The sequence below is a fragment of the Ciconia boyciana genome, chromosome 2 (genome assembly GCF_034638445.1).
Source record: "Ciconia boyciana chromosome 2, ASM3463844v1, whole genome shotgun sequence".
NCBI classification, from domain to species: Eukaryota; Metazoa; Chordata; class Aves; order Ciconiiformes; family Ciconiidae; genus Ciconia; species Ciconia boyciana.
Window position 1 is genome coordinate 278,108 of NC_132935.1, and position 25,408 is coordinate 303,515.

The 25,408-nt window shown below is 46.2% G+C and overlaps 2 protein-coding genes across 6 annotated transcripts in view; both read right to left on the reverse strand.

Moving 5' to 3' along the window:
- The window catches only part of PUF60 (poly(U) binding splicing factor 60), a 33,430-nt gene extending 21,486 nt beyond the window's left edge, over positions 1-11,944 (reverse strand). For 2 of the 4 annotated variants that reach the window (XM_072851675.1, XM_072851678.1), the window contains exon 1: positions 11,841-11,944. In XM_072851675.1, coding sequence (XP_072707776.1) covers positions 11,841-11,867 — 27 coding nt within the window. In that variant the 5' untranslated portion in view covers positions 11,868-11,944. Of the gene's footprint in view, positions 1-328; positions 352-2,568; positions 2,663-11,840 lie in introns of those variants that run through there. The other 2 variants (XM_072851677.1, XM_072851676.1) reach the window with 2 other exon arrangements.
- Positions 11,945-14,478: 2,534 nt separating this feature from the next.
- The window catches only part of NRBP2 (nuclear receptor binding protein 2), a 31,965-nt gene continuing 21,035 nt past the window's right edge, over positions 14,479-25,408 (reverse strand). Inside the window, exons 11-18 of one of the 2 annotated variants that reach the window (XM_072851679.1) lie at positions 23,669-23,801; positions 23,388-23,490; positions 23,181-23,231; positions 22,412-22,547; positions 19,187-19,240; positions 18,673-18,736; positions 17,680-17,735; positions 14,479-15,773 (exon numbers count right to left, since the gene is read on the reverse strand). In XM_072851679.1, coding sequence (XP_072707780.1) covers positions 15,705-15,773; positions 17,680-17,735; positions 18,673-18,736; positions 19,187-19,240; positions 22,412-22,547; positions 23,181-23,231; positions 23,388-23,490; positions 23,669-23,801 — 666 coding nt within the window. In that variant the 3' untranslated portion in view covers positions 14,479-15,704. Of the gene's footprint in view, positions 15,774-16,331; positions 16,693-17,679; positions 17,736-18,672; positions 18,737-19,186; positions 19,241-22,411; positions 22,548-23,180; positions 23,232-23,387; positions 23,491-23,668; positions 23,802-25,408 lie in introns of those variants that run through there. The other variant, XM_072851680.1, reaches the window with a different exon arrangement.

The window sequence follows — 25,408 nt, forward strand, 5'->3', positions numbered from 1 at the left end:
TAGATTGGATATCCAGGAAAAATTTCTTCACCGAAAGGTCTGTCAAGCATTGGAACAGGCTGCCCAGGGAAGTGGTTGAGTCCCCATCCCTGGAGGTATTTAAAAACTGTGTGGATGTGGTGCTTAGGGACATGGTGTAGTGGTGGACTTGGCAGTGCTAGGTTAACTGTTGAACTTGATGATCTTAAAGGTCTTTTCCAACCTAAATGATTCTATGATTCCCTACCATACACACATTACTTTATATGTTCTAAGATATTAAATGCAACATTTGCCATCACATTGCCCAGTCATTCTTTATCTTGATATCCTCTAGCAATTCATTTACCTAAATGGCAGTGACTATCGGACTAGAAACTTCTTCTCATGAGGTAAACTGTGTTCATTTTCCCAACAGAATCTTGTCCATTTCTTGTGAGGATGCAGAGCAGGACTGGTCTGATTCACACACTGCACCATGAGGGAACTCTATTTTCCTACCGAATCAATGCAACAGAGGAAAAAGTAAGAGTGTGACTACAGCACGATGGTCCCATTGTTGGAACCATCCATTTCACAACCTCACCACCTTCTCGGCTTAAGGCAGCAGGATCTAGACCTGCCTTTGTTGTTCATGTTAAGTTCTGCCTGTATCATCCATCAAAAGCAGAACTAATTTCTTGTCTCAACTCAGTGTTCACTGTCAACCACTTAAAATACCAGAATGGACAAATATCCTAACCTGTTCAGTAGTAGACACAGATTAGGCTGAACAGACTTGTGTCTGCAAACACTACTGGTTTCAGTATAAAAATTATCATGGGAAAAACCTAAGCTAATAGCAGAAAACAAGATTTTTTTAAGCACTTCCTTTACCAACAGCAAAGTTTCTCCCACATTAGCCCACCTGTCTCAGTCTACCGGCGACTGCAACCTGCATGCTGTCTCCTACCAGGCTACAATGCTTCCTTTGTTCTTCAGTCAGACTACTAAGGGCAAGGAGTAGGAGCTCACCTACCTCCAAAGTAAAGAAAGCCACAGGATGAGTTCGCTGATGTTCAGAGAGATATGTCCTAGATCATTCTTACTCTCTATTTTATAGCAACAATTGAGACTTCCGGTTTTGTGCATTCGGTCTCAAGTTCACCATAAGGGGTTTGTGAGCATTTTCTAGGTTCAATGAACATAAAGCAGATTCAAAATACATCCTCCCAACATAAAAACATATTCTACAAGTATCTGAATACAATGTTCTAGAGTTGCAGTTACCGCATTCATCCCTTCAGATCAAAGTTCATAGCCACACTGAATAACACACAATGACCTACGGGGAATAAAAGTGCAACAAAAGAAAGCTGACACATGAGTAAGAACAGAGGTAGTTGGAACCATTTAATGGCTGCAAATTGGGACACCCAAGCGCATGCTACTGATCAAAATATACTACTGCATAGTCCACATGCAAATTGAAAATAAGTATCAGCAAAGCGATATAGTAATGGTGATCTGTTTGGTACAGGAAGGCTACATCATCTCCAAGATTCATTTTTACTGTGGAACATTAAAAAAACAATTTAAAAAACCCCCAATCATTCTTGTTCGTAAACAACTGGCTGAAAAATGTTTTCCACCCAGCTCTCCTTGCTCCCCTTCCCATTTGTTTACATCTTATGTATATGCTATCACACAGTCAACTCCAGAGACTTCCTTAGTTTTCTGCAGACAATTTAAAAAGCCCACACCTTTTTCTACTGCTATTTTCATTTCCTCTCAGCTTTTGAAAACTGAATTATTGCAATTTAGGAGCTATGAGACTTGGGAGAAGAAAAAAATAGTGGAAGGGCTATCAAATTTAACCATTCACAATAAAAAAAGCTACTCCACTGATTAGAATTTGTTATGATTCTTTAAAGACTATTACGTATCTACATTTAATGTAATTTAGATGTTTGAGCTCATTATATGGCATAGCTTCTGAAAAATGGTTGATAACATCCAATCTCCAGCATGGAGGGTAAAACCAAAACTAAGGATGATGAAGTGATCTAGAAGTGACAAAGAGTATCCAAGAAGCCTGACCCAGGCACTACTGGTTCCAAGCTCTTTGCCACCACACATCCCTCTGGAAAGAAACCAAAGATACAGGCCTTTGCTGATGAATGCTACAGCTGTAACAAAAATTTATCATCATGTACCCTTTAACACCGAGAGTTTCTTCAAGGAAGGCTACCACCCTCTGTTACTCCAGTCTATTTGAAACGCAACAGATTCTGTAAAATAATCCCAGTCTCTATCACCATTCACAGAGAACAGAGACTATTGCTTCTCTCTTTCCTGGCATCTCAGGGTAATACCACTACCGAGAAAAGGCTCAGCACCATTAATTTGAGTCTGCTAGGCAGTAATGTAGCAGTTAACTGTTGAAAAGCAGTTGGTGCTTTACACTAAGGCCAGCCACCCTGAAAACTGCCTTGTTTAAATGCACTGTAACAGTTAAGAGGGAACAAGAAAAACAGGAGAGAAGTTGACAACAGAAGCAGGAGAACAGGAGCTTCTTTTAAAAAAGAGAAATAAATAGAAACTGTATACCTGTTGCTATGAACATTGCTTCTGAGCGTTGCTTGGCCCTTTAAGGTGGTTTGAACTCCAAGAGTTCAGGCACATTCGTTGGAAATTTATTACATGGCTGAGAATTTCTCTGAAGTATAAACACACACAAGAGAAAGAAAAACACAGAATCTTGTTTATTTTAGGAACCATAACAAGCAAACAACACAAAGAGTAAATAAAACAGAGGTGGAAAAAGGACTGGTGAAGTACCTGGCCAGTATACTCAGTTTAATCCTTTCTCTACCACCTGCATCAGTGCTTGGGAACCTGTATCCACCTGAATATTTTCATGCTACAACACCCCACACCAGTTGTGAAGCTGGAAGAAGCATCACCTGAACAGCTGCTCAGAGGCAATGTTTTTACTTGCACAATACGTCATTTTTCAGAAGAGGTCCTTCTTCATGTACATAAATACATTTAAGTATTTTGCCCCTATTTACTATCTAAATCTTCGTGGATTCAGCTGTAAACTCTGTAACTTTGCAAGCCTTTCTGTGCACAATGACCTTTTACTACTCATGAATTTCTTTAGCAACTACTCCTTTCCACCCCCTAGGGAATACTTTTTTTCCCCAAATGGGAACAGCAGTGCTAGTGAGTTATTTCTTCTGTTACTGTTAGCATGTGCAACTAATGTACTGCCAAAATCTAGAGCATGGGGCATGTCCAAGTTTTTTCCACCATCCTACCAGATGTGTTCTACAGAGAATGGGCAGGGATTAAAACATTTCAAAATGTGTCATTTTTCTAGCATCTCATGACTGGATATTAGGAAATTTTACTTCACCGAAAGGGTTATCAAGCACTGGAACAGGCTGCCCAGGGAAGTGGTTGAGTCACCATCCCTGGAAGTATTTAAAAGACGTTTGGATGAGGTGCTTAGGGACATGGTTTAGTGGTGGGCTTGGTAGTGTTAAGTTTACGGTTGGACTCGATGATCTTAAAGGTCTTTTCCAACCTATACGATTCTGTGATTCTGTGTAAACTGTTTACATGACTGCATATTTGGCCAGTAACATCTCTTCTATTTAAATGAACAAGGAGATTCTATGACAAATTTCACTAATATTGTCCAGTAGCATAACGTAGTTCTTCCAGAGCACCAAATTCTATGCAAACTCAACATCTGAAAACATGAAAAGTCTTAAATACATGCACACAAGTGATCTATGTACCCTTGAAATAATTCCTTGTGATGCCTTTTCACCACATTTGATAGGACTCCTCCCCACTGGATCAGCACTGAGAAATAAAAAAATCTTCTAGATGTTACCTTTATATGCAGTATGCTCTGCATTATCACTTATCTGTCATGGAGCCCAGAAGTCACCTGCACCTCAATTTTCAACTCTCAAAGGAAGAAAATCACTGTTCCTGACAAGCTACAAATACAGTGCTAAAATAAATCAAGATGCACATGATCCTCTTTCTCTTGATTACAAATAGGAAAGACAAGAAAACATATTCCTCCCTCCAAAAAGGGATCACGACTTTCCTTGACCATCACATCGCCTTCTTACTGACAAATCCTTCAGCTAACCCTTCTCCATTTAATGCAGCTATAGACAACTCGGTAAACGCAGTGAGAGAGCTTGCATATAATCTCAATGCCCATGCTGGGTTCCTCTAAACTACAAGTTCTCTCCACCACTTGCTCTTAGCAGAAGACGGCTCTCTTGCTCTTATTTGACACTGTCAGGCTCCAAAATGACTTTTGCTAATGTTAAACATGATTCCATTGAGATTCCCAAGACAGCTTACATCATATGTATAAAAAGTTTACTGCCAAAAAAAGCTAATGAAATCCAAGGAGGACAAATGCTACATCCTGCACCTGGGATGGACTAACCCCCTGCAATGGTCCAGGCCAAGGAGTAGCTCTGTGGAGAAGGAACTAGGGGTCCCAGTGGTCAGCAGGCTAAACGTGAGCCAACCTTCCTTGCTGCCAGAGTGCACTCACAGCAGCACTCTAGGCTGCATCGACAGGAACAGAGCTCACAGATAGAGGCAGTAGCGATCCCCCCTCCACTCAGCACTCCTCAGACCACACCTAGATACCACATCGCTTTTGGAGCCCCCAAGACAAAATATAGATCAACTGGAGCAAGTCCAGCAAAGGGCCACCAAGACTCTGGAGGAGCTGAAGCACTTGCCCTGTAAGGAGAGGCTGAGGGAACTAGGTTGTTTAAATAACGCTCAGGATTGCCACAGTACCTGTGATGCTATATGCAAAAAGCCTATTAAAGAAGTATCCAGTAACCATTTCCACAATTAATCCTTTTAGGATGAGAACCTCATAAATGGTGCTAAGGTGAAGCCTCACAAACAGCTGGTCCAGAACCCATCACAAGTGAGGGCAGAACCCCCCAGGAGCGAGGGCAAGGAGGAGGCCTGAACATGCAATGCAAGAAAGTCTTCAGGCAAACTGACTGCAGGCTGCTACCCTCTCCTGCTCACCCTCCAAGTGAAAGCTCCAGCCGTCTGTAGCACCAAGCTGAGCCAGCAGGCACTTCACACATAGACAATTTCCCCCTATAATTAATTCTCAGCTCTGTTTAAAAATTAACCATCCCGATAAGGAGTATTCACAGTAATTTCATCTTAGCCTCGTTAAAATACAAACACATTCAGCAAACAGATCTCTTTCCCCAAATCAGTTAAAAGAGAATCCTGCGGTTATCTCAGTGCTCCAGAACTACACAAAACATCTAAGTGAATTTAATTTTGGTTGATAAAACTTACTGTCACTGAAGTCACCAACAGAGAACATGCATCCCTCCTGCGAGAAAGGACAAATCATCTAACTCGGCTGGGATTTTAAGAATGCAAAAAGAAAGACAGGCATGCAATCACACATGAGTATATTATGTGATGGCAAAAAGGGCTAATAATATTACTGAATGCACAGAGGTAATACTGTAGTGTTTTTATCCTTATAAATGGGACTGGTGAGACAAATAGAGACGTACTGTATCCATTTTTAGTGTATATCTTTTAAGGAATGTCAAGACTCTGGAAAGAGTGTAGGAAAAAACACAGAAGTAACGCAAAAAAGTTCACAAGACCAAGAAATCACGTAAGTACTAAAACGAGAAGCATTGCACATCATTCTGAAGTACCATCACTGAGGGTGAGGAGACTGCCATGCACTAGAGAAGCATTTACAATGGAAGTATATCAAGGACCAGTGCCTCAAGCTGTGACATGCAACAACACTTTCACAGCACTGATATCAAAAGCAGTGACACCAAATGTCTCAGACTATTTAATTGGTTTAAAAATATAAGTTTCTTTAGCAAGGCATTAACAATTTAATCAGTTAACAGGTGATTCCATTTCTAATACTAAAAGGTACCAATCAAGTTATTGAGAAATGTCATTGGAACTACAGTAATAATTAACTATACTTTTATAAGAATTTTGTATCGTTGTCCACTCTGTCACCATAAGCAGCATACATAAATAGTCCACTGCACGTTACAAGCATATCTTGCTTGTGGCAGTAGTACAGAAACTACGGACTATTTCAAACATGCAAAAGATATTTAAGAACTACTTCAGGTCAAAAGAAAAAGAACAAATATATGCAGCCTTGAAGTAACTTGTACTGGTTCTCATAAGCTTCATGGGGAACTTAATTACCTATCCCAGGCTAAGAAAATTTATCCCATAAATACTATAGTGGAATTTTAGATCTCAAATGCAGATACACAACTACTTCCGGTAACACAAGACTTTACAGTCAAAATTAAGAATGGTTAGTTTAACTTTTACAGTTAAAAGTATTTGATGAGGACCTATTGCTACTAACATCTTTGTTGTAGCTGCTTGCTGCTGCTAATTGTCTTCCTGCTGAACAACGCACATATGCATTGTCGATGTTCTTCAAAACAACCTCCAAATTCACATGCAATTAGTAAACTGCAGATTTGTTAATCTGCAAAATGTTAAGTACAGGAAACAGCTGTGCAGGATTGCCCTGCAGTGATTCTGATCACTCTCACCACAGTGGACTTACTATAGAAAGCAATCCTGCAGATGTTTCAATAAATTACTTGCGATGCCTGCAGACTACACGTTCCTTATACCAAAGGCAGCAGCAAGAACAATCTAACAATGCAAGGGTGAGGTAATTTCAGTAATGTTAGGACAAGGGAAAAAAGCTGAAGTTCAACTCTCCCCCAGTCAAACCTTTTGCCAGACATGCTCTATCTTTTCTTAAAGATTCCCTCAGCAACTCAATTAAACTTCTGCTAGGTTTGTCCTAGAAGTACAATACCATTTTAACTGATTCCCACAGTTACTGATGAGAAGCAGATAAAATACTTATTTGTTGGGAAGATAAAAGTTTGCACCAGGAGTAGTATATGGCAGTCCTTTCTTTAACTACATCCCTCACAGGGATACAGGAGGGTACTTCCTTTGCTCTGTGCATTAACCCACATACTCCCACTGACAACTGGGCAGTCATGAGTGAATGGCTGTAAATTAAAAACAAAAAAATACCCCACAAAAAGAAATGAAGAAAAAGACCCCTTGGAATTACTGAATTTGTCCGTGTCCCCAAAAGGTAAACTTCATCATCATGATCACAGTTTAAGTGCCACTTAAGGACCGTGCTGGGGAAAAAAAAAAAAAAGAAGGTTGCTGAGAGTGCCTCTCCACGTTCTTGGCCCTACCTCTGTATGGCCTGGCACTTTCCACAAATACACACGTGGCTGATGATTACTGGGATGCTGGGGGCACGAGATACCAACAGGAAGCAGCACATCCCGTAGATTTTTCATGCGAGGTAGCTGTAGGTCCAGTTAGGGAGCCAGTATCATGAAATAGCTCAGCAACTTGTTTCTCTTCCTCCTATCCTTTTAAGTAAACCAAACCACTGAGCACTGCATCAGGTGCACCTGAGGTTGTCCAGGTTTTAAGGAATACTTGGGAAGGGGACGGGAGGTACTGGGCATTGCACACCATCTTACATGCACATATACTGCTCAGGCTGACTCACTGGGCACACATGCAGAGGAAAAAAATTGTTACAGCTCTGACATCAGGAGGAAGAGATCTTGCCATACAGGAAATCTGCCTCTACTGCAAGCTGAGGGGCACGGCCTATGGCAACAGTGTGGGGATAACGGACTCAAAAGCAAGTGTTGAGAAAAAAATATGCAGATGGAAGAAAATATGCAGCCAGTGGAGCTAATCCAGGACAGCAATGCACTGTGCCACAACAGTAATATTCTGGGTAAAAAAACACGGTAGTACAGACCTGTTATTGTAACTAATAACATTTGGCAGCAACTAAAATTATAGTTGCAAAACTACTTCAGAATAAAGCCTAATTCTACCTAAAATTCAAACGAGAAATAGGGACACTTTCTCAGTAGCAGGAGGACTAGAAAAAGAACAGGCTAGGTAAAGAAGTGATGATTCCCATCTTTTATTCTAATCAAACTGCATGGCTTTCGTACAAGATGTATTCAATAAAAGTTTACTGATGGGCTCAATCTAACGTAGATTTATGACATCTGATAAGCATACGCTACACTTGAAAAGCATCAAACATTTTGGAACACTGACTTATAATTCATAAGACCCAACTCAGTCTCCTTACAAGATGCACTCCTTTTGACAAACAAAAGCCCTCTGCTTTCTATTTTAATTATTTTTCCCATTTAACTGTTTCTAGTACAACAGCAGAGCCTGTACTGCAAATCTACTTTCAGAAAGTTAGCTGAAAGCAAAATCTAAGTCTACCAAATTCCAGAACTGGGTTCCTCTTAATTGAGGTTACTTTGTTCTTCATTCTCAAGCTTTTCTAGCCAGCCTTCACGATTTAAATTCTCCCAGAACAAAGTAAATGTTGCAGCTGTTCTGATAAGACTGCAGAAGCACTGGACTTTCTTTAAGCCAGTTTCCTGGTCACATCATAGAGCAGCCAATTTTCTTTCCAGCATGGAAAGGAGATTTAAAACAGAGAAAGGCACTCATGTTGAACTTGAAAAGAAAGAAGCCAGGGATCATGCAAAAGGTGCTTGTGGGGACATTTGAATTGAGACTTCATTTTAAGGACCATTAACACTAAGACCATGTGTCAGTTTTTCAAGTGCAGCAAGGTAAAACAGAGTGGCAAAAATGCTGGTGAATTAACACATGATACTGGATGGTCAGATTCACCTTATTTCCAGCAAGATGAGAATGAAACTCACATAAAGAACACGCAGTTTATGGAAGATCCTACTTGAAAAAAAAAAAAAAAGTATTTTAACTCATTGTGTGAAGCGGGCAAGAATGTATGCTCTATTTAAGATGTTTAACAGCCCTGAAGTTTAAAATAAACATCTTCTAGTCATACTACAAAAGCCCATACGGAATAAAAGCATGCAATACTCAGTCAAGCTGGAATTCTTGTTCCTGGAAGGCTGTCTCTTACACTATGTCATTTAAACACTGAGATACCGCCTAGTCTGGGAGCAAATGAAATAAAAGAAGCTACTTCCTTCCATCTCATGGCTTGTATACTAACACAACCTTTCATCTAACTAATCCTTTTAATTTTCTTCGCTCCTGATATCTACTGCCTCTTGTCAAAACATGCTGGAAGTGACAGACGTACCAACAGAAACATGATTTACATCAGCTATTCTGAATTCTTCTGGAGCCAAACACTGCTGGATAACATCAGTGTATTCAAAACATGCATCTTGTTCCTCACCTCCCATATCTGTCACAGTACTTGCATGCTTCCTTCAGTCACAGGACTGCTGCTGCCAATTTCTCGTGCTCATCTACAGGCCATCACTACCTTCTTGCTCCTGCCAATACATCCACCCACTACAGCAACACCAGCTCTGAAACGAAATTTTAAGTTCCTGGGGCCTGTATGACTCTTGCTCCTAGCCCAAAGAATAATCACAGGTTCATCAAGTCTCGCTTGGACTCAATGCAATGCTTTATCTGTAACAGGAGTATAACTCTCTGAATGTGAATGTCCATTTTAACATGACAGTGTAAGCTAACAGGTTTAAGCTTGAATGCCTGGTATTTGAAGTCAAACAAACAAAAATAATCAAACTCCTTACACTTACTGTACTCTTCTCAGCTCTTAATACTCAAGCCAAAATGCAGATTTATAGAAAAGTGACGCAATAGTTTATTTTACAGTGTTGATTTAATTTGTTTATAATAGCTAATATACATAGATAAATAGAAACTCTGAAGCAAGGTTTTTATTTTTCTGTTTATATTGTAAGGCCCTGATAATCTACTAGAAACAGACTTGCAACTCTGACAGTCTTCTGTTTGACTAGCCACCGCATCATTTCACTCCCGTTCAGCAAAATTGTGCAGTGGCTGGTTGTTATAAAGTTAGCTAATTATTTTGGTTTTGAAATGTATGCATTGTCAGTTTAAAATATGTATATACCAAACGATACAGTGACAGCAAACGAACTGGCAGAAGCAGACACTACCTTATCTTTGAGGAAAAATGAAATCTGATGTCCTCACACATCCTAAGCAATATAGTATTCCTTTGGTTTCGATCATCTTTGGAATTATATTTAACCTCACGTGCTCAAGACTTGAACACTTATTCCCAGTGTTAACCTGGCCAACTTCCTAACCTAATGAAGTCCTAATCAAGCAAAGATGAGGTGGGACACAAAGTGAGAGTTATTCGTATTTGCTCCTGATTATGAGCGTCAGTATTTGTGAATTCAAAAGAGGAACACCGTGAAAGACAACTCCTTCAGGGTTCAAAAGTAGACCCTTAAAAGAAAAACAGAGCAGTTTTAGAATTAGATCTATTAATGAGATAAATCCAGTATTTCCTATGAAAACAATGGTGGGAGAGAGGCAGAAAACACAAACATATTAAGAAATATCCTGCTGTGTCACACCAATGCTCTATCCAACACAGTATTCCATGTGCTCCCTCCAAATATGATCAGATGCTCATGAGCCTGGCCACCCCCCTTGTAGTTTCCCAGCACCCACAATTACACTACAGGCTACCTTCCCCGGAGGCTTGACACCCAAGAGGTTTCGTATTTCCATTTTACACAATTCCACAGTTAGCCAAAACCAAAAGGACTGGTCCAAGGAAAGCTGAATAGCGCCCCAGTGATTTCTTCGATTTCTTCTATTTAACACTAACTCACAAAGAAAACAAACAAGCCTCTGAAATGAGAGTAGTGTTCTGCTTTCTTATAACATTAGCAGTCCATTCAGGAAAGCTCTCAAGAACGTTCCCGAAAACACAAAGAACTCTTATAAAAATCAATAGTGTTGGGATCCTTTCATGAATGTATAAAAGAAGCAATAGGAAATATAAAAATAACCACGACCCACAGGGCACCTAACCCGTTTTGTCAGGAAAGATGACCGGCAGCTCACATTTTAACCTCAGGCTACGAGGCTCTGGGAGAGAAAAGTCTCTACTAAATACTTTTTAAAAAAGCCCTAGCGCTTAGCTAGATCTTTTTAAACAAGTGAATTTTTGAAACCAGCCAACAAGCCCAAAGAAAGTAACGTGCGCGTATCCTAGCACGGTGAAAACCTATTTCCTCAGCACCAGTGCTGGCACAAAGCACGTGCTAGATACCGACGGCACCTGCAAAGCACACTACCTGTGACGGTTAAGCCCCAGCGGCCGCCCCAAGGAGCCCCGCACCGCTCGCCCAGACCCGTCGCCGGGACCCCCCGGCTCCAGCCCGCTTCAGCCAGTCGCTCCGGCGGGGCGGCCGCCCAGGACAGCGCAGCCGGCGGCGCGGCGGGGAAATGGGGCGCCTTCCCGGCAGGGAAGCCACCGCTAAGGCGAGGCAGAAGCTCCATCTGCTGCACCAGCGCGACCTTCAACGACACGGCCGCCGAGGGCGGAAAGCCGCGACGCCCGTTACCCGCGGGCGCCGGGAACGAGCCGGCACAGGCGGAAAGGCCGCCCGCGGACGACGGAGGGCCCGCAGTCACCCCGCGGCAGCCGCCTCAGCCCCCGCCCGCGCCCAGCGGAGCAGAGGCCCAAGCCGGCGGCCAGGCGCGACAGGACCCCAGCCTGCCGCACGGCCCCGCGCCGCCAGCCCGCCCCACCAGCGGGGCCGCAGGCAGGCCCAGGGGGGCCAAAGGCACACGACGCCCCACGGCCGAGGCGAGCCGGCCCCCCACCTCCGGCCCGGCCGACACCGCGCAGAGCGGATCGGCCTGAGCCCGCCGCCCCAGCTCGCCCGCGGGAAGGCGGCAGCCGCCCTGCTCACCAGGGAGATCGTCGTTGTAGCCGCCATCTTGTCCACCCCGTCGGCAGTCGGCAGGGGACTCTCGCGAGAGCTCTGTGGTGCGCGCGAAACAGGAAACTCTCGCGAGAGCTCCCGCGGCGGCGGGGAAGGTCTCGCGAGAACTCCGGAGAGTCACGTGGCTGGGGCGGGGCGGTCAGGCTGGCGGGAGCCTCGGCCCCCTGCTGCCGGCGCCGCGCCGGAATGGGGCCGGGCGGCCGCGGAGCGGGGCCCAGGGGCTTGCGGGAAGGCGGAGAACCTTAGCGCGGTTCACTGGCTGCGGCCTTCAGTGCCCTGTGGGCCCGTCTGCCCCAGTGGCGTGAGCCCCGGGGGGTCGCGGGGCCGGGCCGGGGTTGTACAGGCCTGTACGGCGTGGTCGTCCCCCCCGTCGGCAGCAAGTGCGGGGCTGGGATGTCGGGGCCTGCAGCGCTGTTGCTGCCGTGGCCAGAATCCTCTCGGGCGCCGCGGGCCTCGGGGGGAGTCCAGAAGCTGTTGCAAAACTGACCCTTCCTGCGGGCAAAGGCTGTGCTGTAAGGTGCTAGAGGCGCTAAAAACAGGGTGCCCTGGCTGTCACAGGGTGGTCCTTGGTCCCTACGGGGGCATCCAGAGTTAAGAGCCCCGATTACCTCTTGTGGGAGGTCAGTAGTTGCTGAATATGCAATTGGAGAGCAGATCCAGGACCCATCTGCTGAGAACTGCTGAAGTGAAATGTTGCTCTGGTATCTGAATTTGTCCCCAGCCTGTCCCTTTTACTCTATTTTCAGGTGGGTCCAATCTCTTGCATCCAAACAAATGCAAAGGCAAGGTCAAACAGCCTGGCACAGGTGATCTCTGTCACAGGGGATGGAAGTGCTACTCTGAAATAGGAAGGGCCCCAAAAAGACATCACTTCCCAAGGTGGCGGTTCTGCTTTAAAGAGATAATGCCGTTAGTAAAGGACAGAGATAGGTGCTGTTACACCTTGCATTTAGTTAAACTGGCATGAGAGTGTTGTGGCCTCTGGGCCCCACTACAGAAGAGATGCAAGACTAAGGAAAATCTACAAGAAGTTTACACATTCTGAAAACCTGTCTTATAAAAGACTTAGAAAGTTTAGGCCAATAAAGCTTATCAAAAGCAGTTAAAAGATGACTTAACATCTAGTTACCATTATGATGAGAAAGTCTTGCATTGCAAAAGTTCTTTTCATCTAGGATCTGAATCGGAACATAAACCAGTGTGCCTTATTTCTGGCCTAACTTTAAGTGACAACAGTTAACCACTGGAAAACTTTATCATTGAGACATAGTGGACTCCTACATTATGCAATCTTCAAAGTAAGACTAGATACTCCACTAAAAGGTGTGCATACCACAACTATAATATATGGGCAGGAATTACAATCCTAATTAGCTGATCAGACTTGGCTATCAGTGTCTGAGGACACATCCCCTTTCCTGTATGACAGGACTCCAGAGAGTCCTGTCTGACTTGCAAATGTGAGGGCAGGATTTCCATTCTTGTGCTGGTGCCAATTTTGCGAAGAAGGATAAGCGTCCTGCCGGACACCAAGCTGACTGTGAGCCAGCAATGCGCCCTCATGGCAAAGAAGGTCAACGGTATCCTGGGCTGCACCAGGCAAAACCTTGCCAGCCGGTTGAGGGGACTGATCCTTCCTCTGCTCAGCCCTGGTGAGGCCACATTTGGAGTGCTGGATCCAGTGCTGGGCTCCCCAGGACAAGAAAGACATGGACTTACTGGAGCGAGTCTAGTGAAGGGCCACCAAGATGCTGAAGGGATTGGAGCATCTGTCGTAGGAGAGGCTGAGAGAGCTGGGGCTGTTCAGCCTGGAGAAGAGAAGGCTCAGGGGGATCTCATCAATATCTGATGAGAGGGTAAAGAAGATGGAGCCAGGCTCTCCTCAGTGGCGCCCAGTGACAGTACAAGAGGCAATGGGCACAAATTGAAAAATAGGAAATTCCATTTGAACACAGGAAAACATGGGGGGTTTTTTCTGTGAGAGTGGTAGAACACAGGAACAGGTTGTGCCCAGAGAGACCCCATCTGTGGAGATACTCAAACCTGACTGGACATGGTTCTGGGCAACCTGCTTTAGCTGACCCTGCTTGAGCAGGGGGGTTGGACTAGATGATGGCAGAGGCTGGAAGGGACCACTTGAGATCTCGAGTGGTCCTGTCCAACCTCAACTGTTCTGTGATTCTGTGAGAGCAGCCTGTCGTATATTGGAAACGCCCTGCAGTAGCTGGTTAATGAACTCATCACTGCTGCATGCAGCACAGCCAGTAGCAGGGAAATCCAGTGGTCAAACTGAGCTGTGACAATCTTAAATCAAGCAGAGAATTCAGTCGGGTGAAATGTGTTAAAGAAGAGTTAACTAGCTCATCAGGGAAATGAAGCAGTTGGTATATGAAGGAATTTCTCAGTTTGCAGAGGCAAGTGCAAGCTTGTTCTGGAGAAAGAGTGATTTCTGAATCAAGTAGCTGTATGATGTTTCTCCACTGAATTCCTTCTCTACCCAATTTGCCTGACTTTGTGGATAAGCCTGTTGAACTCAGGGGAGCTATTTCACATCTTCTTAGTTTAACTGTAGGAGTGACTAAGAAATTATTGAGTGGTTTGCTGAGTGGAGTGCTCTGATGAGATAAGCTACTTTCAGTGGCTTTATTGATTTGTCAGTTTGTAAAGTCAGCACAGCATAGCACAACTGGGAAATACAGCACAAGTTGGCAGCTCAGCATGGCAAACCCAGCCCGGCGTGATACAATTGGTGCAACACCGCAAAGCGTGGGCAGCGTAATGCAGGCAGTACCACATGGAGGACCTGGCACAGCGCAGAACACCAGCACAGCACAGCATGATATAGCTGGTTCCACACGGCACGATGTGAACAGCATGGAGCAGGACTGCATGGCTTTTGCAACGCAAATAATTCCTATTTGCACTTTTCACCAACTGAACCTGACGTGCGCTGATTGCCCCTTTCTCCAGGCTAATGACTGAAGTTCCAAACACCACAGGAGAAACAAGAAAAGAAGAGACATCAGGGTTTTTCCCCTTAAGATGCTGTGAGATTTTAGAAGGCCGTAAGACAAACTGGGGAATGACAAGGGTTCTGTTCAGCACCAGTGAGGTTTCTGCTGATCCACGTTTGGATCCAGCTGGTGGGTTTGGATTTCTGGAATTTCTTCTCATGCCATATCAAGTCCAACTCACAAAGTCCTCTCTTCAGCTTACACCAAGATGTGCAATTCTAATTACAAGGCATCACAGTGGTTCATCTGTGTTGGGGAAACCTTAACAAAATGAGAGAAACTGGGTATAAAGAATGGAATGTGGCAGATAGGAAACTGCGCCAGAGCTTTCCATTCTGCAAGTATTGCCAGCTGGCAAAGAGGAAAAAAATAGCTTTGGGACCTGCAGTGAAAAAAGCTTATCAGTCCCGGAGGGAAATTTATCAGGGGGATTCTTGCAGCAGCTTTGCATCTTCACAATCACCATCAGGAAGGGGCTGTAGGGGGTGCTACCCCACTCCCCCATGCCTCACAACTCCCTTTGGCTTGCTGCCTGGGAAGTGGGAACCAGAACATGTACTCCTTCTTGGTCCTGACTTATTTTGATGCACATGTAATTTCTCGTGTTTGCTGATTACTCCTCCACTTGTTGTCTTTTCACACCACAGCCCAGGCATACACCTCTCATGGACTGCAAAGGTTCAGTCAGGAGCGAGTGCCCAGTCAGTCCTCCTGGAGGAAGTTCGGTCAGAAGCCCCGCAGTTTCTTCTAGTCTGGCACACTTCCCATCCCCTGTGGTACAGGGGGACCACTCTGTCCCAGACTGCCGTGAGGTGACTCACAAGGGAGGAGACCGGTATTTGTGGAAGGCATTTTCCAGGAAGTTAGCCAGCTTTTCACAGTCGTCCTAAAATAAAAGGAAAAACATGCCAACAGATCAACTTGGCTTGGCTACCTTGGACATCTCCTCCCTTACATGATTCTATCCCAAGCTACCGATTTCACATCTGATTTTTGATATGGGAAGAGAACATCTCGCAAGCACATCTGGAACATACTACTAATAATTATCATATTCACTGAATAATGCCAAATGACCAGTCAAGAATGGAACCTTTTTGTGTCAGGCGCAATGTAAAGGCAAAAGAGCAGACAGTTCTTTGGAGCTTCCAACCTGAAGGAACAAAACAGGTCCGGCTTCTTTTGTTTAGTTGAATTTCAACTAACTGACCACTGGATCTAAAATTATTTTCTATGGCCATCTGTTTTATAATATCCTCACTGCAACAAAAATAAAAATTAATGTCACTTTTTGTTGGTCTGGCAACTATTTTGTACAGAAATCTCTTTTCTGACACATTCAGGAGTAGGTGGTTTCTAACATAATTAGAATGTTTATTCCTTAAGAAATAAATTACTGAAATACACAATGATATGTAAAGGATGCAAAACACCCCCACCTTGTATCATAGAGGGATTCTGGAATTGCCACAAACAAACTCAAAATTCTCATTCAAGTGAAAAATGCAGAATCAGTTGTTTTCTTGTTGCTTAGAGGCACCCCTTTGTCGCTACTGCTGCTAAATTACTGCTTTTCTTTTAAGAAAAAACTTGTATTTTGAAGACAAGATTTGTACGGCATAGGTGGTATCTTTTGTTAGACCAACCACTATGGTTGGAAAACCAGATGGGTACTTGGGTACACAAGTCCTTCAGGTCAGAAAGAAGCAGCATACTTCCAAGCTAAATACAGGCTCAGGACATTTGCTCAGAGTTTAACATGGTATGAATCAGTTATGCCATCTGAGAGAAAAGGTAGTCAGTACCTGTGGAGTAGAAAAGATGTTAGAGAGGGGAAGATATGTTAAAAGGAGGTTATCTCCTTGGAGAAAGAAAGAGAAAGGTAATTTACAATCCATGGAACACGGACCTGTGTGAGGTATATTCTACAGTACTAGGTTGCCCCAAATGCCATGTATTTTCCAGAGCACAGGAGAAAGCACTCCAGTGTGTCAGTGCCAAGCTGCACAGTCACCATGCTCAGATGAAGAAAGGAAGAAAGTCAAAGTATACTTTTTTCCAGGTGTACTCACATAAATTTTTTACTCAGTGAAGCTGACCCCTTCCTTGTCTAATGTCAGCATCCAGAATGAGGAATTCTCCAAAACTTTGCCTACAGCCCCAGAATTCCTAACTTGTACAAAATAAAAATAAATATATTTTTAATTTTCTCCATGCTGTCTTTCCTGGAGGCTATGCTGCTGAGTAGTCTAAATGACTGGGCTGCTCTGAATTATTTCTTGGGACTATCTGCAAACACTTAAGGGAGAGCCTGGAAGTCCAGTGCTGGGGTAGGCCATCTCTTCTGGCAGGCAGAAATCTGCAAAGTGAGTTAAAAGCAGCTGTCCAAGCAACACCAGCTATCGGGGCAATTCCTCTGGGAGATGGGAAGTGGCCTCAACTTCCTTCCCTTGGCGCTCCCCTGGTACTCACATTCAGAATCACTACGAGGTTGATGCAATTAACCCTGCTATCACAATACGACTGTCCTCTCAAAACAGCAATCTGGAGTTAGGCATGAGCAAAGTATGGAGGGAAAAAAAAAAAACAATAAAAAAAGGATGCGTTGTCACTCACTGCAAGGGGAGTGCGTACAGCACAGCGCTGCACGCTGGCCTCTGTGACTGCCCTCTGGCTGCTAATGGAGGAGGTCTTACTCCTCTGAGGCATGAGGTGTCACACGAAGTTGGGGACTGCAGTTGGTAGCCCAGTGCATGCACAACTGAGATGAGAAGGAGTGGCAGGAGGCTTACCTCATGGATGAATCCATAATGCACCAGCTCTGTGGCCAAGTCCTTGGAGTTATCAGCTGCAGAGACAAGGAACAATGAGAACATGAGAGTTCATCCATCTCTTAGTTCCTCCTCTACCAGTGCCCATATCCCACTCCGCAGCACACCTGCATTACGCTTCATTATGCTCTAGGGGCACGTGCTGTATACTTTTGGTTGGCTAAGTAATTGCTAAGTAATCCTGGGGCAAACAGAGCACAGAGGTGGGCAGTGAATAGGAGTTGAACACGGTACTGGGCAGGAATGAGCTCCAGTCCCAAATCACACAATAGCACAATAGTCTTGGCAGTGTGGCACTTTGAGATTTTTTTGCTTGTTTTGGCTCAGCATGAAAAGCAGGCAGGCCACTACCTGTAGGCAGAAAAACACAAGGAGCTGGTGAAGCAGCAACTCCCAAGCATTAATTTCCAAGCCTTATGCTTTAGTTTTGGCTATAAAGCAGTGAAGGGGCTCCACCTGCATGGCCTCCAGAAGGCTCCTGCATGTTTTAGGAAGGAGCCTGCTGTGCTGGACCTACTCTGAGGAGAAGCCCCAGAGCCATGGGGCTTCCTCAGAGGAGAGTCCACCTTCTCCTTTGAAAGAGAGTCTCCTTTGTGGAGACTGCACCAGTGTTGGGCATAAGGGAAGAATTCACTAGTGTTACCCCAAGACTTGCACACCACATGTCCCAGGGTGAAATGCATGTTCTTGATGGCCACTCAGTGGACTCCCAAGATTCACTTTAGTGTGCAGGTTACTACCACATCCCAGAGGCTATAACCTCAGGGTCAGAGTGGACAAGAACTGGTACCACATGGATATTAGGGTTTAGTCTGCTCTCCCAGTACAAGAAGGAAAGAAAAGCTGGCTATAAACACAATCTATGTCTAATACAATCTGAGCCTAAACCTGACCAGGGCCACCAGGCAATACTTCTGCATTCACGCACAAAAATTTACTTGCAAGTAAACCTACTGGGCAGCAAGTCGTAGCTCAACTGTCGATGCAATTTGTCCTCCAGGATCAGCAGAAGAGTAAGCTGCAGAAAGAAGAGAGTGCTCTTTACAAACACCAGTTTCTCCATAAGAGAGAAAGGTGCTGATTCTTCCATCAGCACTAGAAACTGCTGGCAGTGGTGAGCAGGGAGGATACTGGTAACTGCCGAGATGCTGCATGTCTTTGGCAGGGTAGTTTGAGTGTCTTCGAGGAATGTTCTCTCAACAGTTACAGCTAACCTGCAACTGTTAAACTAGAGAGAAGTAGAGTTAAAAGATGTGCAGACAAAGATATCAAGGTCTTCCTGTCCTGCAGCCAGAGCGGGCTGATGGCTTAATTCTTCTTCGGGCTTCTTTTATTATGGGACAAGAGTTAGTCCTTTAGGTACGGCAGCAAACTGAGACCAAACTTTGTCCCAGTCAGATGCCAGAGATGGGTAGAGAGAGCAGGTCTTGCCCCAGTGCCTCTTGTAGAATAGGAGCTGAATACTTACATGCCACTGGGTCTTGTCTTCATTCAGCTCCATGTTACATTGCATTTGCACCACCTAGAAGAGGCCAAAATCAACATCAGCTTGGACACAGTCCCTCTGGCTCCCCCAGGCCTGCTTTACTTCTGCTCTCCAAGCATGACTCTCAAAGTCCTACTTAAACCCCTTAATTCCAACTGCCAGCCTGACCTTCCACTTCTTCCACATTTCTAGGAATTGACCGGGTGGAGCAGCCGAGGGTTAATTTAGTCCAGTGTCCAGCTATGAACCATGGCCATCGTCAGCGGATTGAGAGGTGGGTAAGGAAGCCCTGCGCAAGGTGCAGTTCTGGGTAAACTTCACAACCAGGATGAATTCTTCTGCTCCATTTGCTAGGGGTAGGCTTCCCCCTAAAGCTCTGCCCACACTCTTGGGTTACATTTTAATATTGTACTTGTTCATGTCCTTATGGGATGACCAATCCTTAAATTAGACAAAACAGCAAAACTGAAATCTTGAATATTATTAAAATGGCATGGATTTTCTTCTGGAAACCCCACACTGCATCGCAGAACATTCAAATGTGTTAGATAAATATGGCATTTTATTAATATGTCAGCTTCAAGTTCCTATGGAGGAACTGGGTCAGCTTCAAGCTTCAATATGTCAGCTTCAAGTTCCCATGAAAATGGTTCACACCAGAAGTCATGTTGTCTAGGCAAAGGAAAGCCAGAGAGAGCATGCAAGTGGTCAGCCCAAAAGACAGGAAACCCACTGAGGAATCAACATCCCTGTTCTACGCAGAGTTTGACAGGGTTTCATTTATATTCCTCGATTTCAAGCTTATGCTCAGAGGTGTTACGTGCTTGTTCCTTCCTCTGACCCAGCACCCCTCTACTACAGCTCCTCCCTATGACAAACATCCCTGGGGCATTTAGCTCTCTCAGTCACAAAACTCGCTGTCCTCTGACCTTCATCATCTCCAGGCCATCCATTTCTCCAGGAAGAGCTGACCAGTGTGACTGTATGCCCAAGGTGGGTGCTCCTTCCTTACACACTGTCTGGCCATGTGCTCCTTTATATACTGAATTACACTGAACTGCACAGCATCTTGCAGACATCATCAAAGAGAAGGCTGATGACGTTTGAGTGCATCATTGCCACCTGCTCCCCACCTCTCCCTACCCGATGCCTATGATCAAAGTATCGTTTAGGTGGGAAGGGACATCAGGAGGTCTCTAGTCCAAGCCCCTGCTCAAAACAAGACAAACAATGAATTCAGACCAGGCTGTTTAGAGCTCTACCCAGTTGGGTTTTGAAAACCTCCAAGGAGATCCCATAACCTCTCTTAGCCCCTGGTCCACTGTTCAACCATCCTCACCATGAAAAAAATTTCCTTGGATCCATCCAGCATCTGTATTCTGGTGCCTCCCAGAATAGACAAAGAGTCTGCACTGTAGCCACACCCATTTGGGACTTGCAGGTTTGTCCAGCTGCAAGTTTTTGCAAAATCTGTAGAAACTCGGTGCCTCTGAGATTACTAGTCCTTTGTCAAATTGGGTAAAAACTAGTTGGTTGCACACATTGGTCAGACAGACAATGCACTTACAGAACTTACCTTGGGGCACTAGGTGAAAAAGCAGCATATAAGAAATGCAAAGAGGGGAAAAGACATAACTGCGTAGGTTTACATTTACATTTCTCTAACGCATCTGATTGATCGCCATGGCACTCTCACTAAAAATAAGCACCGAGCAGTATGAATAAAGCATAAGTTAAGTGCACTGAAAGCTGATTCTCAGACAGATGTGAAGAAACACTGTGGATGTACTTTTTGAAGGGAGGCATTTCATGGGATCTGGCAGGAATAAGAATTAGGTTTAGCCCTACAGAGCATTTTTAGTATTAATTCAATGCAAGTATGAAATTGCATTCATATCATCCACAGTTACACAATGATAGTGCCATAGGTGATTAATGATGAATGACTAGAAGTGTCATTACAGGGAAATACCTGGTACAAAAACGCGTGTTTAAGAGAGAGAGATGCATACAGACCAATGAGTTCCTCTGACTGCTCTCAACGATGGCCGGCAGTTCAGGAGACAGAAGCCGTTGTAAGAAGTGCCATGCCCTGAGCTATGCCCTGATGATGGTGGCCAACAACCTTGCCTCCCCATATGCATGTCAGCAAAGGACAAATACCAACTCCTGCCCCTGGAAGGAATAATCCCTGGCAAGGACACGGGCTGGGACTGCCTGGCTGGCAGGAAAGGCTTACTGGCTCTGCCGGAAAGACTCTGGGGTCATGGTGGGCAGCAGGCGGGACATGAGCTGCAACGTGCCTTGGCAGCAAGGAAGGCCAACAGCATCCTGGGGCACAGCCAGGATACTGAGGGAAATAATTATTCCTCTCTACTCAGCACTTGTTACATCCAGTTACTGCATCTAATTTTGGGCCCCCAAAACAAGAAGGACATTGATAAACTGGAGCAATGGAAGGCCATCAAAATGATCCTGGGCTGGAGTGCTTGCCCTCTGAGAAGAGGCTGAGGGAACAGGGCTTGTTCAGCTTGGAGAAGGGAAGGCTTTGGGGGATGTAATGGCAGCCTGCCCATACCCATGAGGGGGCTACGCTGCAGCGTTGAACTGCTCTGTTAAGCGAGGGATTACACCATGGTTTTGGAAGGCTTCACTTCTGCTCAAACACCCTCGCATTGTGTTGGTTCTTCCCTGCCCTCCCTGCCTGGTACCCCTTCCGCTCCCCTCAGGGGTCCATAAACCCACTTGCAATGACCTTCCTGCCCATGACTTCAGTGTCAGGGTGTGCAGTCTCGTCTGTGTAGTGCCAGGCAGAACAGAGCCTGATCTCAGCTGGCATCTCAGCATGCCACTGCAGTGTCAGTGTCAAACAATGATGGGATTTCAGACCTGCACCCCAGCAACGAGGCACAGAATACACCGTGCCACAGAGCTGCCTGTGGACGTGTGAGGAAGAAAGGCAGAGCCAAAGAATCGGAGGCAGCAGGGCTGTTCCAGAAGGTCTCAGGTGAAATGGACCTCACTAGCTCAGACAAAGGGACTGTCGCAGTCCTGGGGCAGCCAATGCATCGAGGAGAACAGCTCTCACCTGCACTGGAGTTCAGTGCATGGCTAAAGGAAGAGGTGTTCCTGCAGTAGGGTGTCAGGAATGGAGACCATGCACCTACTCCCAGTGGAGAATCTGTCCCCACCTGGATCTGACCTTACCTTCCTGGTCTCCACATCAAAGGGCTCTGGGGTGGGAGTCTTGGCTTTCTGAGGGTCCTCCTGGGGCTGTGAGAGTGCACGTGGGAGGGCGTGGGGTCTGGAAACAGCGAAGTTCATCAGGGGATAAATCCCATTCCTGGTACAGACACAGAGGGAGGACAAACAGCTGAGCCCTATCCTCTTACAGCCCTGGCAAAGGTCAGCTGTGGAGGGCCATGGCCCAGACCAGGGATCTGCACCCGCGGAGGGGCAGAGCTGGCAGGCAGGCAGCATGGTGAGGAGGTGGCAGGCCACAGAGCTCCCCTCACCCTGGCACTACAGACCAGGTCTGCTCACCCCGGCAGAGGGGATCACACATGACCGAGTACTGCTGTACCAATGTGCTGCAGCACAGTCCCCTGCCCCTGGCTCCATGCTGCCCAGGGAGCTGAGGGCAGAGAGACACTGGGGACCAGAGCTGGGTGGACATATTACAGGTCAGCCAGCACCACCTTCACGTGTGGCCTCAGGGCTATTTCTGTTCCTGGAGCTGAAGCAGTGCCAGGAGTGCTGCAACTCAATTGTCTGTGCTTTCAAAGGCTTAGCGTGGTCCCTGGCATGGCTGGCCCAGATCAGCTGCCACCGTTGCAAACAGCACTCAGGAGTGAGTAGGGGGCAGGGAACAGGCAATTCAGATGTAGGTGCTGTTCTGAAGAGAACTTCTCAGCAGGAGCACGGGCCCAAAGAATGAGGTGAGTGAAGGGATCCCGGGGACATGCCCACAACCCACCTGACGTCTTCTAAGAATTTGTCGAGTTCAAGGAAGGAGACCTCTGAGTACCTGGGAGAGAAACAGGACAGGAAGATTACTGGGGGAGGCAGGAGAGAAGAGCAGTGTGAAGGACTACTATGCCATGACACCAGGATCACCAGTCTGGATGCAAGTCCTAGGCTCTTTGGCTATGGCTGCTCTGAAATCTCCCCCACTAATCCTCACCTCCACTGTGCTCCAGGCCGACCCTCTCTCCGGATCTCTGCCATCACCATGTTCAGGTCCAGTTCCTTTATCTTCTCCTCCACCACATTCTCTGGCATCAGATCTAGGGCAAAGGCAGAAAGGGGCTGTTGGCTGGGAGGTTCTGTAACATGGACTCCGCAGCACAGACCCCAGGGAAGGTCTGAGTCACTGCCTTTGTCCCCAGGCTCTTCCACATCCTCAGCTCTGCTGGGGCAGCAATGCAAGCTCAAATGGGGCAGGGTGGTCTCATGGTTACTCACACTGGTTGTTGATGAAGCAGTGTGCTGCCAACAGCTTAAGGGAATGGACCTCAAAGAGCACCCGGTGGAAGAGCAGGTTATTAGCTGTTGGTCGCTTGTCTGGGTTGAGCGTCAAGCACGACAGAATGAACTCCTGAGGGTCAAAGAAAAGGCGTAATACTGGAGGCAAAGCAGGACATTCCCCTACTTCATCCCCACCACTGCCAGCCCCAGCTCCGTCCCACACTTGCATTTCCCAGGAAGCAGATTTAAGTTGCTGCTTCTGCCAGCGGGCAGCCCCAGGGCAGGGCAGGCAGCGTACAGAGCACCCAAGCTGAGGGAGGCAGCAGTGCTCTGGGCGGGCAGCATGCTGCTGGGTACCCGCCGACAGCCTGGCCACAGGACCTCTGCTCCCTGCTTGCTCTCATCGAGGGAGGAGGCTGCAATGCAAGCCCAGCAAAAGGCTGTAAGAACAGGCAGGGGTGTATCCCAGCAGCCAGCCAGGATCAGCTCTGAGAGCAGCAACCCACCAGGAAAGATGGTGGTGGGACTGGAGAAAGGGCAGACTGAGCCAGCGGGAGGGAATCCTAACAGCAGCAGGATGGGAGGGATGCATCTGCCCGTTTCTGCTCATTGATGGCAGAAGAGCAAGATCCTCTGCCTCTTCTGCATGCTGCAGTCTGGGGCCTGTCCTCTTTAACTGCTCTGTGCAGCTTCTGTACAGGTCTCTGGCTAGGGCTATTCAGAATAGATGCAAAGACCAAAAAATGATCAGAAGGAAGATGGCAGGGTGGGTACCCGCACAACCTAATCCCTCTGAATCAGCTGCCCCAAAGACCATCAGAGGTGAACAGTGACACTGTTTGCCCCTGGTGCTAAAGGCTCAACAGAAGAAACACTCTCTGGGACACCATGCAAACAAGGGGACTATTGCATCCAAGGGGGTAGGATTTACTATGGGATGCCTGGGGGAATTCTGAGATCAAACAATAGAATTTGGGGAGTGTACAAACTTACTATGGGGTGTTTTGGAGATGGGCCAAAGGTAGAGCAAGAGAGGAGTTGAGATAAGTCAGGGAGGAAAATGGTGGGGGATAAAAGGTGTCAGCTCCCTGTAAGCACGCTGCTGGTCAGTACACTTGTCTGGCTGAGCCCTGCATCTGATCACCTCAGTCTATCCTGTCTTCTTATTAAACTCTATTCCTAAGTATTTATAGTCTAAGTTTGCTCTCTGTTCCCTGTGAGCGTGTGTGGTCCTCTAGCAAATGTCAAGGTGGACTAGCTGGTAAGTGAGATGAAACCTTGGGGAGGGGGCATAGATACCAGACAGACCATGGGTCTGATCGATAACAGGGAGACCTGTGGGATGGGGCCACATGCCACAGTGACCTGTGAAAGGGATTGCCCTGAGCATCGATACTTAGAAGCAGGATCCGGCTGTTCATGCTGTCTGTGCCCACGAACATGGCTCCCCTCTCTGTGCTGAACTGCTTGCAGTTGGCCATGTCTGTACGGAGCGTGTGCACATGCGTGCACATGTGCACCTATTGGGAATTCACACTCAGCCTTACTACTGGTAGGACTGGCAAACAGGGGTGAGGACCAGCCTCTCATCTCGACCAGCCCAGGAGGGGGGAAATCCCCGTGTCCTTCAGCCCAGCAGATCTGGCTGCCCTTTAGGTTTGCAGTAGGTCGTTGTCTCTGTTCCCCTTTCCCAGCACTGGTGTAACCTGGAGCACGCAGGAATGCCAGGCTGGCTCT